General features: G+C 42.1%; 1 protein-coding gene across 1 annotated transcript in view; it reads left to right on the top strand.

Annotated features, from left to right (window-relative positions):
- Window positions 1-13,641, top strand: part of PLEKHM3 (pleckstrin homology domain containing M3) — a 76,194-nt gene that overhangs the window by 23,163 nt on the left and 39,390 nt on the right. Inside the window, exons 3-4 of the mRNA XM_059820669.1 lie at window positions 4,648-4,793; window positions 10,322-10,515. Coding sequence (XP_059676652.1) covers window positions 4,648-4,793; window positions 10,322-10,515 — 340 coding nt within the window. The remainder of the gene's footprint in view (window positions 1-4,647; window positions 4,794-10,321; window positions 10,516-13,641) is intronic.

Raw genomic sequence — 13,641 nt, 5'->3', positions numbered from 1 at the left:
CTGTTTCACTGTGGAGCTACTCCAATCTTTTCTTGCTAAAAGATTAAAGAAAAAGGTATCTGGATAAAAAGGAAAGTTGTGTGTCTCTTCCTTGACCATAAGAGTATGCAACACCCTGAAAGTGGCAGAAATGGTGTTTTCCACACTTTGCAGAAGAGGAATTGTATTCAAGTGTCTCCTCCACACTATCCTCACCACCACCTTAAGTCAAGGAGACAGACTTGTTATAACTTTTTAACCTCATCTTCCTGTACTTCTTTCTTCCCGAAATCTTAGCATTTGGAAGTGAGCCTCTTGATGTTGGTACTCCTGCTCTGCTCAAGAGATGTTGAGAGAGGTTCATCTGCGCCCAGCAGCACTTTCTTGCTGCTATTTTTTCTAACCCCTATTTTCTTTGCTGGATTCCAAGGCTGTTTTGTTATGTTTTCTGTGATGAAAGGTTTGGGATTACTCCTTCCCTCGCTTTGCTAACAGTATACCTACAGCTACACTTCTTCCCTCTGTAGCTTGCTCTATAACATCCTTTAGGTAGGGACGATTTGGGGTAATAGTAAATATTGCAGGATTCCCTTTGCTCTAGGCTCAGGGTTTGCCAGGCCTTTGTACAGATGTTATATGGATAATATTCTGTGTGAGCATTAGGAATAGGTGAGAGAGGCTTGGTGAAAGTTGTGCTGCTTTTTTCCCCCATCCTGTGGAAGGTGCTTTCTCTAGCTATAGGTGAGTAAGTGTTTTCTCTGCAAACATGAAATGGTCCCTTCCCCCACCCCAAACTATTTGTTGAGTTGTGTAATCGATCTCTGAGACGGTCAGCTACATCTGACTATCTTGCTGGGAGGAGTGCTCAAGAGTTTAAAGCCAGGAATCAGTACTAGCTTTGCTTCTGGTAAACATAACGGCATGTTTATGTACCTGAATGTCCAGGTGCAGGATTTCCAAGAACATTAAACCGCAAGCTAGTCCTTCCTCCTCTTCTTTCTGTCTCACTCTTGCCCTATTTTTTCCCATCTTAAAAAAACCAAAGTAGCACAAGTGGCCTATGCCACAGAAATATGTTTGTCACACTACATCACTTTGAACTGCATAACATCAAAGAAAATCAGTGCTTTGATAACTTGATTTGAAAGGATTGTAGAAATAGCCATCATTATGAATCACAACAGATAGGAATGGAAAAGATGGTGATTTTCAAACAGCAAAGCTTGTAAGGTAACGCAAAATGTAAGGTAGGTGCCAGTGCCACAGTTTCCTCTAAAATACGTAGCTTTGCAGAATATGATTTGCTTGAGGATACGAAGAATGAAAAATACTATGTGTAAAAACGTGTTTCTGAGGAACAAGGAAACAAACAGGGGCTCAGAGAAGGGCTGAAATAAGGGAGAAAGCAATGCATGTTGCTTGGGTAGGAACTTCTTCCACTTTCTCCTCTTTATAAAACCACCCTTTCTGAAGGGAAGGACATCCAAGATTGCTTGCTGAGACCCTCCTCACCCCAGAGACCTTAATTTCTTATGGGCTGGACATAGGGAGGAGGAGGGAAGGCCCCCCAGCACTTCTGTGCTTTGTCATTCCTGTCCTGAGGAAACTCTCTCCATGGACTGGAATGAGTTTCAGAGGTTGCAAGAAATTAGGCCTTAAAATGGTGACTTCTCAACTGCAAAAGTTTGAGTTTAGGATGATGGCAATTCAAATTGAAGTTTAGCTTATTCTTGCCTTCAGTCTAATGGATAGGACTTAGGGCAAACTCTAGCAGCCTATGGAGGGGCAGGGAGAGTACAGTGGCAGTTAGGTGAAATCAGTGTGTCCTGTCACATCTCCATCCTCATCCCCCAGATGAGTGAGTGTTGGCTAGTGGGGAATGTTTATAAAGGTTTCAGTGGCATTGAGTTAGGAGATTTCAGTTTCATTCAGACAGCTTTATCACAAGTATTTCATCAGCTAGTCCAAACACACTGAGCTAGAAAATACTACATGTCATTTGGCAATCTCTGTTTCATCCAGTGTGAGGTGATGGCTGTATGTAATGAATGCTAAAGTTGGAGCCAGTTGAGGTATAAAGATGGATGCTTCAGTGCTTTTCAATGGTAGGAAATTCAGAGGCAACTAGCGAGGACAAAGATTCAGACCCTTCACTTTCAGCAAGGCTGGCACAGAACAAAGTGCTGTACTGAGCTATTGCTAACACAAACATCCTCTCTGAGGGCTTGTTCCCATTTAGCTTGGGAAAGGGGAATGCTTTCCATCATAGATTCCTTCATCTTGCTCCATGAGGAGAGGAGTGGGCATACTTCTCCGTTTCCTTTACAGAGAGGCAAGATTTACCTCTGTTGTGCTTTTAAAAACATGGGCTCCATAGCAACAGTGTGAGTACCTTCTGCAAGCATTTTCCAGGGCTACCAGTCAGACGAATGTCATGTCAGACAAATAGGACTGGTATTTCATGTCTTGTCAGCTGTTAAAAATCTTCACCTTTATGAATAAATGCATTTTAAAAATTGAAAGAATAGCTCTACAGGTACTACAGAGCACTGATACTGAGCTTACTACCAGGTGTGCCTGCTGACTTCATCTGCAACAGCACAGTGGAGCAGGACTGCATGGAAACTCTTTTAACTGACTAGTCAGGAAACTGCTTTTTTAAAAAAAGAAAAGAACAGGAAAGGAAAGACAGGCAAATGCATGCTTTGCACTGAGGGAAATACGAAGTTGTTGGCCCCTAAGTTCTGATCCCAGGCCACAGTCATAGGTCATCTTTTTTTGTAACACACTGCTGAATTACTTGAATTGACTTTACCCTTACGAAGTCATACCTGCATTCTTTCTGCCCTAAAAATACTGCTTTGCAAGAAGTTCTGCTAATATTTACCATACAACATTTATTTCTACAATGATAATAGTTTACAGTCATAATGTTTGGGTTTGGGTTTTCTGTTTGATTATTAGCTAAGATGAGATCACATTTTTGCATTATGTATGTTGAGTTATACCACTTGAGATACATGTTTATACGTATGCTCTGAGCTTATGAATGGTAAAGGAGGAGACATTAACATAAGTGTCTCTTTCATCAACTGACCTGTTTCTGCATTTGCCTCTTTCAAGAAACTGCATATCTTCACTTCAAAAAAACAGGAAGGGGGAGAGAGAGATGGAGACAGGACATGTCCCACACTGATTCACTTGATAGTGTGTATTGCAGAGAATCAATGGCCAAATGGCTCTGGAGTGTTGAAGAGGAGGAAGTGAACTAATTGTGTTGGTCAGGTTATTCTCAGTATTTTGATGAAAGCAGAGGGGACATGGTAGCATCAGCTAATGGAGGAGTTTGATTTATGCCTAGAGTAGTTGGGCTGCAATCTCTCCTCAAATCAAGGTAACTTCTACTGGGGGAAAAAGATGCCTTCAGTGGGAGAAGTTACATAATTACGCTAAACAAAATCCGTTACACTGACAAATGCAGTCAGTCAGTTGACTTCTGCCTGAAAAACTCTGTTCAATCAATACTTTTGCCATAAAAGTGATGTACAAGGATTCTGCTAATCAGCATTACTAACCAGCTCCAGCAGAGACCTTCTGAGCATACAGCACCTGCCAGAGTGGGGCTCTGGTGCTAATTGTGTCTGTAGCTGTAAATGTCATACGGGGACACTAGCATTTGATAGAAAAGCAGAAATACAGTCGTGTGCTGTGTCAAAGGGGTGTTAATAACAACTGCAGACATCTCATTGTATCTTATGCAAACATTTTTAGCCTCACTTCCTGAGCAGGTTGTTTAATGTGACTGTGCTGTCTGTCTTCAACCTTCCACTCGAATACTATTTGAACCTGTTGAAAACAGGTGGTCAGGTGAAGGAGAGCTCTGCATTAATTCTTTCCAACTAAAGCAGCAGCTTTTGAATACATTGTTTTACCCCAGGGACTCCACACAAGAGGGCATGGGAAGTGGCAAGGGATCCAGCTGTGAAAAAGTATCAGGCAGACCTCAGACCTTGTAAGACGCAGGGTAATCCAGTTGTAAGGAAAAAAAACCTGCAGGAAACAGCTGTGTCACTACTGTTAGTCAAGGACTACTTGTTCTTAATGTGACTGCTGCTCACAGTTATTATTCATGGTCTGACTGTGGTTTGCCTTGGCTGTGCTAATTCTGTGGCTGAATCCTACCTGCCAAGTCAGCATCCCTTCTGGCTGTCAGCAGGAGCTGGCTTGTGCTCCTCCAGGCAGACAATGCCAGCCCGTTCTGTTGTGGGGAAATGGGAGCTGTCTGGGGCAAGCGCACAGTACTTCTGTGGTCTGGTGTTTTCTGTCTAAGCTTCAGGTCGTGGTTTTCAGATGGTCATGGGTTTTAAATGCCTGGTGTCTCAAAGTTGGTCTTCTACCTTTGTTTCTTGATGTGCTAAGTATCCTTTGACTGCTTTCTGAACTCTTTGTCATAGATGCCCAATTTAGTGTATGCTTGTTCAGCACTAGTCCAAGAATACTGGTATTTATTCCTCTATTTTTAGGGAATGAGAAATGGCTCATTGGTAAAATAAATAAAATTTAAAAGGGGTCTCAGATGGGGAATAATTACTTTTCTTACTACATCCTGAGTGTGTGCCTCTGGCATGGTGTACAAACCCAGACTTTTTCCCCCTCTCTCTTCTCCAGGCTGTCAGCGCTCCATAGGCTTGTCCAATGGGAAAGCCAAGGTGTGCAGCTACAGTGGATGGTATTACTGCAGCACCTGCCACGTGGATGACAGCTTCCTCATCCCTGCACGGCTGGTTCATAACTGGGACACTTCCAAATACAAGGTAATCTCCCTGCAGATTAGCTTGCTAGCAAGTGAACTGAATTGCTCGTTAGATAGAAACACAGACATTGCAATAGGTTGAAGGTTACAGGCATTGACTGCTAATACTGTCGTCTTTGTCCCTCTTGCCGGAATAAGCCACGCTCTCTCAACAAGACAGATGTTTACATTTCCTTAGCCAGGCCTAAGGCGTTCCTCCACAGGAGCATCCATGCTTCTCTTTCTTGGTGGCATCTTTTCCATCATTGCTTATCTGGTTGTTCAAGAGACAGGGAGGGACAGAACACTGAAACCTCTCTTTTAGCCCTAATCTTTGCAGGTACTGGGCCCTTGAGGAGTACCTGTTTCATGAGCATGAGGGACTATGGATTGGTCCTGCTTGGTGATGGATGCTAAATTGTTGAAATGCCTGCAGGAAAATGGCATACCCAGACGTGGTGTTTGCAAGGCCCAGTATGTCCTGTCTCTTGGCACAAACATTTTGAGGACACTAGAGGGACATTGCTATAGCACTTGTTTGGACCAGACGGCCGAAAGTAACATAAGGAGAAAATTCTACAGTTGTTCACTTACCACACAAGCAGCTTTTCTAAAACTTCTGTAATCTGCTATTTGCTGCTACCTTGGTGGCTAGTTGCTAGATAGGGGCAACTGATTACATGCCTCAAAGCATTATGCCAGCAAACACAGTAGCAGTGTTGTTTTGCCATCTCAGGGAGCATAAGCTGAAACAATAACAAACTCATAAGGAATCCAGACCATGCTAGAGCTTCAGACCTAGCAGCCACTGTTAGCAGAGGCTGTTTGATGTTTTGTGTCTGCGAATATTATTATTATGGGCTATTTGAAAATGAAAAAAAATAACCAGTAAATGGTCTATTAGAGGAAAAGCACCTCTCTTGAAGAAGAAAATTTGTCAGACAGGAAGATTATTAAAAGGTAGCCAGAGCCTGCCATCAGCAAAATTATAGTCTTGCGCCATGAAATGCAAGATTCTTCAGAGTTAGAAAGCTCCTACGTGTGGAGACAAAACCCCCTCCCTTTTCTAGAAGCTAGGAATAAATATTTAAGAGTTCTTTCTTTGAATGCTTTTACCAAGGACTAAACTTGCTAGTCCCCGGTAGTATAGGTAGCCCTGATATGGGGCAAGTGGATGGTAAGGCAAAGACCTCCTATCAAGCTGTCAGTAATACTGCAAAGAAAATAAACTGTTTTGTTTTCTAAACCTGCAGGGTAAAAACTATGCTCTGTGCTCTGTTTCCTGTGGTCTTGGTATAGGCAGCTGAGGCACAAAAGGAAATGGGACTTCCAAGTGTAATCATTCATTGAAAACTTAATCTACTGTAATCTCACTATAATAGCGAGAAGTTACCAGTTTGCACTTTTTGTAGACAGGCAGAACAGGTATGAGGTGGCTTGGGAGCACAAGCAAGTTCTGTGAAGATACTTTACCAGTCTCTGTGCCAAAGTGCTCAGAGAGGTGGATTTAAGAAAGGAACATTTCCTTAGGTAGGAAAACACTACAGCATTCCCAACTGTTAGAGCAGAAACTAAGGCAAGCAGGGAAGGTGAAAAGGACATCATGTGCCAGAGTGGCAGTGTGACAACTGGTTGGATCTCCTCAACTCCGTCCCAGCCGTGTATAGCATTAAAATAATAAGTAGTTCTTGTTACTTTTGTGACATCTTTAGGGTTTTCCCCTTTCTGTTCAATTCTGCATACATGTGCTTTTATTTCTGTCTCTGCTATACCTCCATGGGAACTAAGTAGTACTTTTCTGAGGTAGAGCACATATTGCCTCCACTTTTACATCCACATCTCCTTTCTCCATTCAGAGATAAGGTCTGATGCTTATTTCCTCTGTATGGTCTAAAAGGCAACTTAGTGCTGGCTGCTGCACTTAATAGTTATCATGAAACTGCATGATTCCTTAGTAGTGTATTGATTAAATGTGCTGATTTGTCAGACAGATATCTTGTCCCACTTTCTTGAGGTAATCTTGGTAGTAATAATTTTCTTTGGGCTCATTTTTCAAGGAAAATCACTTAATTTGTCAGCATTTCACCTCCCATAATTGGCCAGTGTGCCTACACAAAGCTGTGCAGTAACATCCCAAAATGAAGCTAAACAACAGAGCTTCTCCTAAATGCACAGCCCTGCCGCTCACAGGTAGCGCAGCAATGCCTGAAAGTGGAGCTCCTGCAGTGGGTGACTTGGTCCTGGATGGACTCATAGCATACCCCAGAGAGGTCCTGCAGGAAATAAGTATGTACCACACTTGAAGGTCAGAACTGACACAGGGCTTCAGTCTTCAAAAGCTTCTGTGTTTCACACAGTCTGAAATGTGCCTGTCAGTCCACCAAATAGAAGGAAAGTGAATGAAGAGTTTGAAAACCTGCACTCCTTCCCACTGCTGCCTTTTCCCAGCCTCTGCAGGGTTTGCTGGGGTCTGTCCTATCTGTCTCTGGCAAAGCAAGCACCAATAGATACTCTAGGACATGAGCTTTTATGATGATACAATATAATTGGGCATGTTTCTCTTTTATGTTTCCTGAACTCCTGGACATCTGAGCAGCAGCTGTAAAGTAAACTGTTGCATCAATTAAGTAAGTTTTGCAAATGGAGAGGTTCTTGTCTGCTTTTGGCAAGACAGGTCATGAAAAAACAGAAGCGGTAGAAATCTGTAAAGTTGTGTCTTCCCATACCCAGGATCTGGAAAAACAACAATGCACTTAACACCTGAAAGCACATGGGTAGGAAAAGAAAAATCCCCTTGTCTGCAATAAAAGCTTGAAAGGACTTGGCAGTTAGGCATGTTTCTTCTGTCATAACCAAAGCAGCAGTTCAGTCCCCAGGTTCACTTTTTTTCCCTGTCTCCCTAGTGTCTTCATATTTGTCTTTTGCACATGTTTGAAGGGAAAAGAAAAGAGGCAATCTTGTGAACACCCCTTCTTCCTTTTACTTAGGCCAACTGTTTTCCTTGTTTGCACACAAAAACTAGTAAGTACTGCAGTTTGGTTCAGGTGGCTTCCAGCCTGCCCAAAATGCCAGACAAACGCAGCAGGAAATGAACTCCCTGTGCCAGAAGGCTTCAAGGGAGGCTGACTTCTGGTAAATTGAATTCTGAACTGTAAGTTTGCAGACTCTAGAAAAGAAAGGTCTGGAAATGTTAGCATCCATCCTTGTATGACATTTAAAGCTAAAACCCCGTTTGTTGCACTTTGCATCTTCTCACCTCATCTGGCTTATTTAATAGGATTGTCTAGGCTGCCCAGTAAAATTGGGGGACTGTGTGTATGCTGGTACATGTACTAGAATATTGGCTGGTAGCAAGCTGAATTACTGTGACTGCCTGGCCCTTTCCAAATGCAAGACTGCATTTCAGCTTCTCGTAACTTTGCTGTGGTTGGCAATGTGAGTTAATGTTTTAAATGACCTGTGTGCCTGTGTCAGGCAGGCAGAGCGAACCGACGCCTACCCATCAGCCAGTGAAGCTACTTTTCCTGCAATCAACACTCCACAGGTACAGTGTATTTGGCAAGGAGAGATAAAGTTTTCCTTTGCTCTTCTCTCCTCAAAGGCTACATTCAGACCATGGTGCAGCCTCAGGAGGGTTGCCCCATACAGGGTACAAGTGTGCACAGGCACGGGTGTAGTACTTAGGCAGTAATCACCCTCTGGTTCCCAAGACAGCAGGGCAAGTGGATGAGGAGCCCATCACTTCAGCAGGGGTTTAAAGCAAGGAAGTGAGACTACAAAGACCACTGGGCACCAGGTCCTCCTGGTGGGAGGTGCTAGTCACTATACCAAGCATTCATGTGCCTCCTAGGGAATCACTGAATATGTGGCTTAATTTACCCATTGGTGTAAGAGGAATAATATTTACTATAGATATAGCAATTGTCAGGGGATTGCTGAGATATTACAGCCGAATAGTTTAATGATTGTAAAAGCAGGTTGTTAAACTGCAGTCTCTTTTGTGCACTGCAGTTAGCATGTCTAATAAAACATAAGCATTGCTAGTGTTAGAAAACTTGACGTATTTGGATTTGTAGAGTTTTGTTCTACAAAATCCAAGTTGCCTGTGTTGCTCCTTACACAGCATGTTACACAGCTCCTTACATAGCATGTTACACAGCTTCCATTCAGGCAGCACAATTCCTTGTATGTGCATTATTTAAAAAAAAAAAAAAAAAAAGGAAAGAAAAAGAAATTTAGTACGAATAGGTGAGATATTTGGTACAGCTTCAGGGCCTGGGAAACATGTGAATTTATGGTCTGCTGTATTTAAAATTACACATTGTATTATCTGTGTAGTTATTGGTGGGAAGGCTGGCCTTGGCATTATTTCTTATATTTTCGTTATGCATTGTGAAAAGGTTACATTTGGGGCTAGCTTTCCCTGTAAGTAGCTAGTGACTCTTCTAGCTAGTAACTTGTGCTGGTTTTGGAAGTGATGCTATTTATAAGGATGTATATTGCTTTTACCTACTTCCTACCTTACAGCACCAGAAGGGAAATAACATCCTAAATCTCAAGAGGCTATGGTGTGCCCTTTCTCCTTTTGTTAACTTAATTCATCCCTCCCTCGACTCAGTGTAAACACTGATTTAAAGGTCCAGGAGGACTAATTGAATTGTGGAGCAAATAGTATTTCTATAGCACAGTTTCAAGTGATTTGCAGCTCATTTCAGATAATCCCATCTTCTCTTTTCCAGCTGTGATAAAACACAGAAATAAGGAATGAGAGAGAGTTTGGCCTTCTCACCTCAGAAACAGGAGTATGTTTTCTAATGGGAACAAAAGTCCCATTAACTTACCAGGATTACAGTAGCTCTTTGCAGGTGGAGATAGAACAGAGCACTATCATGAAATAGGTGTAAGAAAAATTTTTTGCAGATGAAACACTGGGAGTGAGTTATATCAGTAAAATTCAACTTTCTTTATCTGTATTTAAAAAACCACAACAGCTTGATAGATGTGCTTCTGATTATTTTCTTTTTACATAATTTTAACCATACTGGCTGAGCATGAAACAAATGGGAGTAGTACTTTACGCTGGAGGTCTATACCTTGGGATGGTACAGTGTGATTGGATTTGCAGTGTGTATGTTTCTTTTTCTAATGTTGTGCTTTGGCGCTTAACTAATCACTTGCTTCTTGCTGAAAAGAAAACGGCGAACAAACAGAAAAATATTAACAGGGAAGAAACTTGGCAATCAGTTTTTAGACTTTAAAAACATCTAGTAAGCTATGTTACCCTGCAGTGAAAGCATGTGTGGCTGCAAATATTGCTGTACTTTGGATAAGTAAGCAATTATCTCATACACTCAACTTTGATGGGCTTGATGAAGTTTGACTTGGCTATAAGTAGAGACAGTTGGATCTCTCTCAGCTCTGTCTTCATCTGTTATTGGTGACAGAGTAAGTTTTCAGATGCAGAGAATAGCTGACAGATCACAGAGGGGAAGAGCTGCTTAAAAAGAGTTGGGAGGAAAGCCTAGCTGAACTGGTTGCTTTATTTTTCAGGTATCGAAGCAAGCCAAAGAGTTCCTGGAATATGTTTATGAGGAGCCATTGATTGATATCCAGCAGGAAAATCCCATGTTGTACAAGCATGTTGAACCTCTGGCAACTGTTGTCCGCCTGAGACAGCAACTAAAATCTCTCCGAGCCTATTTGTTCAGCTGCAGAGCAGCAGTGGCTGAAGATCTGCGTAGAAGGTAAGAACCACAGGCAACACACAGCACAAGGATGTAGTTTCCTTGTCATGTTGGTTTTCTCCTCTTTTTTTTTTTTCTCCTCACAATCTAGTTCTGAAGGTGTTACCTATTTAGAAAGATGTTGTGCTTGTATCTGACTTCCCTGGGCAGCTGGGTTATCTACTGCCAAAGAAGATGGTTTTATAGGGTCTGAATATCTGAAGTTTTTCTTGACAACTATTACCCCAGAGGTCACACACTGTGGTGAGCATCTTTTACTCCCCCTCAGGCTTCCTGGCTGTGCATGAGTAATTTCAGACAGGTGTGATACCTCATGCTCCCTGCCATGGCATCACAGTGTGGTAGCCACTGTTGGGACCTTTGAAACACCTCACAGTATGTCAGAGCATGAGAGGCCAGAGTCAACCACCTGTCCAGCGCTTCTGCCCTCTTCTGTGATACGATCTCGCACAAAGGCAGAGGCCAGATGTGGTACCCTGGCACATGACCTAGCATATGATTTATGTGGTATCAGAGCAGTTATGCTCTTGCTCAGCCACTGTCTTTTCCATCCATGACATGGTTGTGCTCAGTGTTTTGTTTATTGGAAAATTCACAGTCACAGCTCAGCAGAAGGTGCTTCGTACTGAGTTTTCTGTGGTGGAAACAGTAGTTTTATAAAAAGTGAACTTTGTTTTAGAAGTGCTGTATCTTAGTCCATTTGGCTGCTGCTGCACTTTTCTAACAAGCTAAAATGAACAATTTTCTTAAAACCATTGAGCCACAGTTGTGACCTTAAAAAAGCCAAGTTACTTTTGTCGTGGATCTCCGAAAGAGGTGGGGAGATGTCTCTGCCCATGCCATACTGTGAGGTGAATGGCTCCAGGCACGTGCAGCTGACCTGATGGTAAATGCATCTGTAAGCATTTGTATACCCCAAGTTTGTAAGGCAGGACTGCAAATAGAAAAGCCACTGCTTTGAAATTATGAGCTGCCAAAGGGCAAGAAAGCAGATGACATCAGTGACTGTATTTTGAGCATGGTGGTTTAGGGATGGGGGACCCGAATTCTCTGGGAGGGAGAGGAGGCTGCACTAGTGCCTTTATCCCAGGTAAGGAGTGAGGCGGACTGCTATTTGGTACATAACCTATATAATTGCTTTGATGAACTACCTAGAACAACTAAGAGAAGGATATAGCAACAGGTTTCTGGAAAGCACTACTGAGTTCTTGTGTCAGACCCACTGTGTGTTAATACGTGTTTGTGTCTTACTGCTCAGTTCCTATTATCTGATAGGTCTGCTTACAGCGTTTTAAAAATTAGGATGATTTTTCTTTTATTCTAGAGGATGGTATTATCTTGCAGAGCTGTTTTGCTATTCAACTGTAATAACTTTCTTACGCCATCCTCTTCAACTGCAATAAAACTAAAAGGAGAGTAAGATTTGTGAAGGCTGCTGTTCAGAAAAAGTGGCAGAAAAGAAATTATGCTTTCTGATTAATGCTGAAGAAAAGAATGCCCTGATTAAAATAGACAGGAGCAGGCATGAGACTGAATGGACTTGGGTAAGAGAGTGAAAGAAGAGAGATCAAAGGAGGCCGAAGCAAAGAAATCAATGGACTAGAGACAAAGGGATGAGGGAAAGCTAGGAGAAGGAGGAGATTCAAAGAGGGAAGGGATCTCAGGAAATGAAGAGTTCATGAAGAAACCAGGACAAAGAGGGAGCCCAAAAACTTACCTCCAAAAAGGAGAGATGACAACTGCTGAGGAAATGGAGAGAAGAGAGAATGGACAAATGTGCATGGTCTTTTCTTGGGGCAGGGAGGAGAGAGGAAAAACTCCCTGTATCAAAATGAAACACCCAGAATGGCAGAAGGGGAAACTGGGAAATACTCCAAATGCTCCCTTTTCTTATCTAAGGGTTCCTTCACACTGTCTCAAATTAAAGCTCTCTGTGGTGGAGAGGAGGACCTGAGCCCAAGAAGGGTTTGCTTTTGTACTGGAGAAGCATCTCCAGTTTGGTAGAACTTGTTAAAAGTGCTGTAAAAGCCACTGAAGGAATGTACAAAACCCACCTTAGAGTCCAGCTCCTTCTTGGTCTGTGAGGTCTCTGTCAGGGTGGGTTTGATGCTCACTTGGTCCCTCAGATCTTCCCTAAGAGATTCGCAGAGATGGAAAAGAAGAAAAGTTCTTTTCTCAGAAGGAGTTGTTCCTTGCTCAAAACTGGTCCCAATGGCTTTGCTTCCTGCAGCTAGTATCGCAGTGTGCATACATTCACTATCAATGTGATGGCTTTATAGAGCTCAGCTGAAAAGTAAATGAAGAAAATACATGATTTAAATTTCCCTTTGGCTCATCACATGGGCAAGTTGCAAGGAAAGGAGGAGTTTAAACAATAGGGTGAGACAGCATTCCTAAATTTAGTGCTGTTTCCTAGTTAGAAATGAAAGCCTAGGGGAGAGAATACAGTTATCTGTCCTCCTCTAAAAACATTCTTTTTCTGCTTGGTCTTCACCTTAGTGTGTGAATGACTATTAATCACAAGAAAGTGAACATAGCATCTTGAAGACCTGTCAGACCTGTATAAACAGACTGAAACAAACTGTTAATATTGCTGTCTAGAAAGAACTAAAAACAGACTGATTAATTGTATTGGCACCTTGCTGCCTTTGGGACACTGATAGAGCCTGCCTTATTAGGGAAAAGCAGATCACCCTGAGGTTTCTTTTATTAATACTATTTGCATTATCATCTTCTTTAAATCTATACCTTGCTCTTGAAGCTAGATCACAAAATTAAGATGGCAATGAAGCTGGAAACTCTTGGTGTCCTTTGGGAAGACAAAACTGTTTACAGTGCTTACAAGTCACTTTTTCTGAAGAATTCCAGATGGCTATAAACCAGGTTAGCTCAAGATCCAGTTGGCTTAAATGTGGAAACGTTATTTATAATGCTTGGTGTGCATAGATAGGTACTTTGGGAACTTTAGGCATCTAGCAGAGAACTCAGGGCTGAACCACGTTGTGAACTTTGAAGAAGCAAGTGACTAAGTAGAAAGAAAGGAAGGAAGAAAGGAAAAGAAGTAGAAGAAATCCTAACAGTAGCTAGAAGGCTTATAATAAAAGTGGTCTTCATGAGTTATAATGA

The sequence above is a fragment of the Gavia stellata genome, chromosome 8 (genome assembly GCF_030936135.1).
Source record: "Gavia stellata isolate bGavSte3 chromosome 8, bGavSte3.hap2, whole genome shotgun sequence".
Lineage (NCBI taxonomy): Eukaryota > Metazoa > Chordata > Aves > Gaviiformes > Gaviidae > Gavia > Gavia stellata.
The sequence above is the reverse complement of the archived record's forward strand: the minus strand, read 5'-3'. Positions and strand labels throughout refer to the sequence as shown.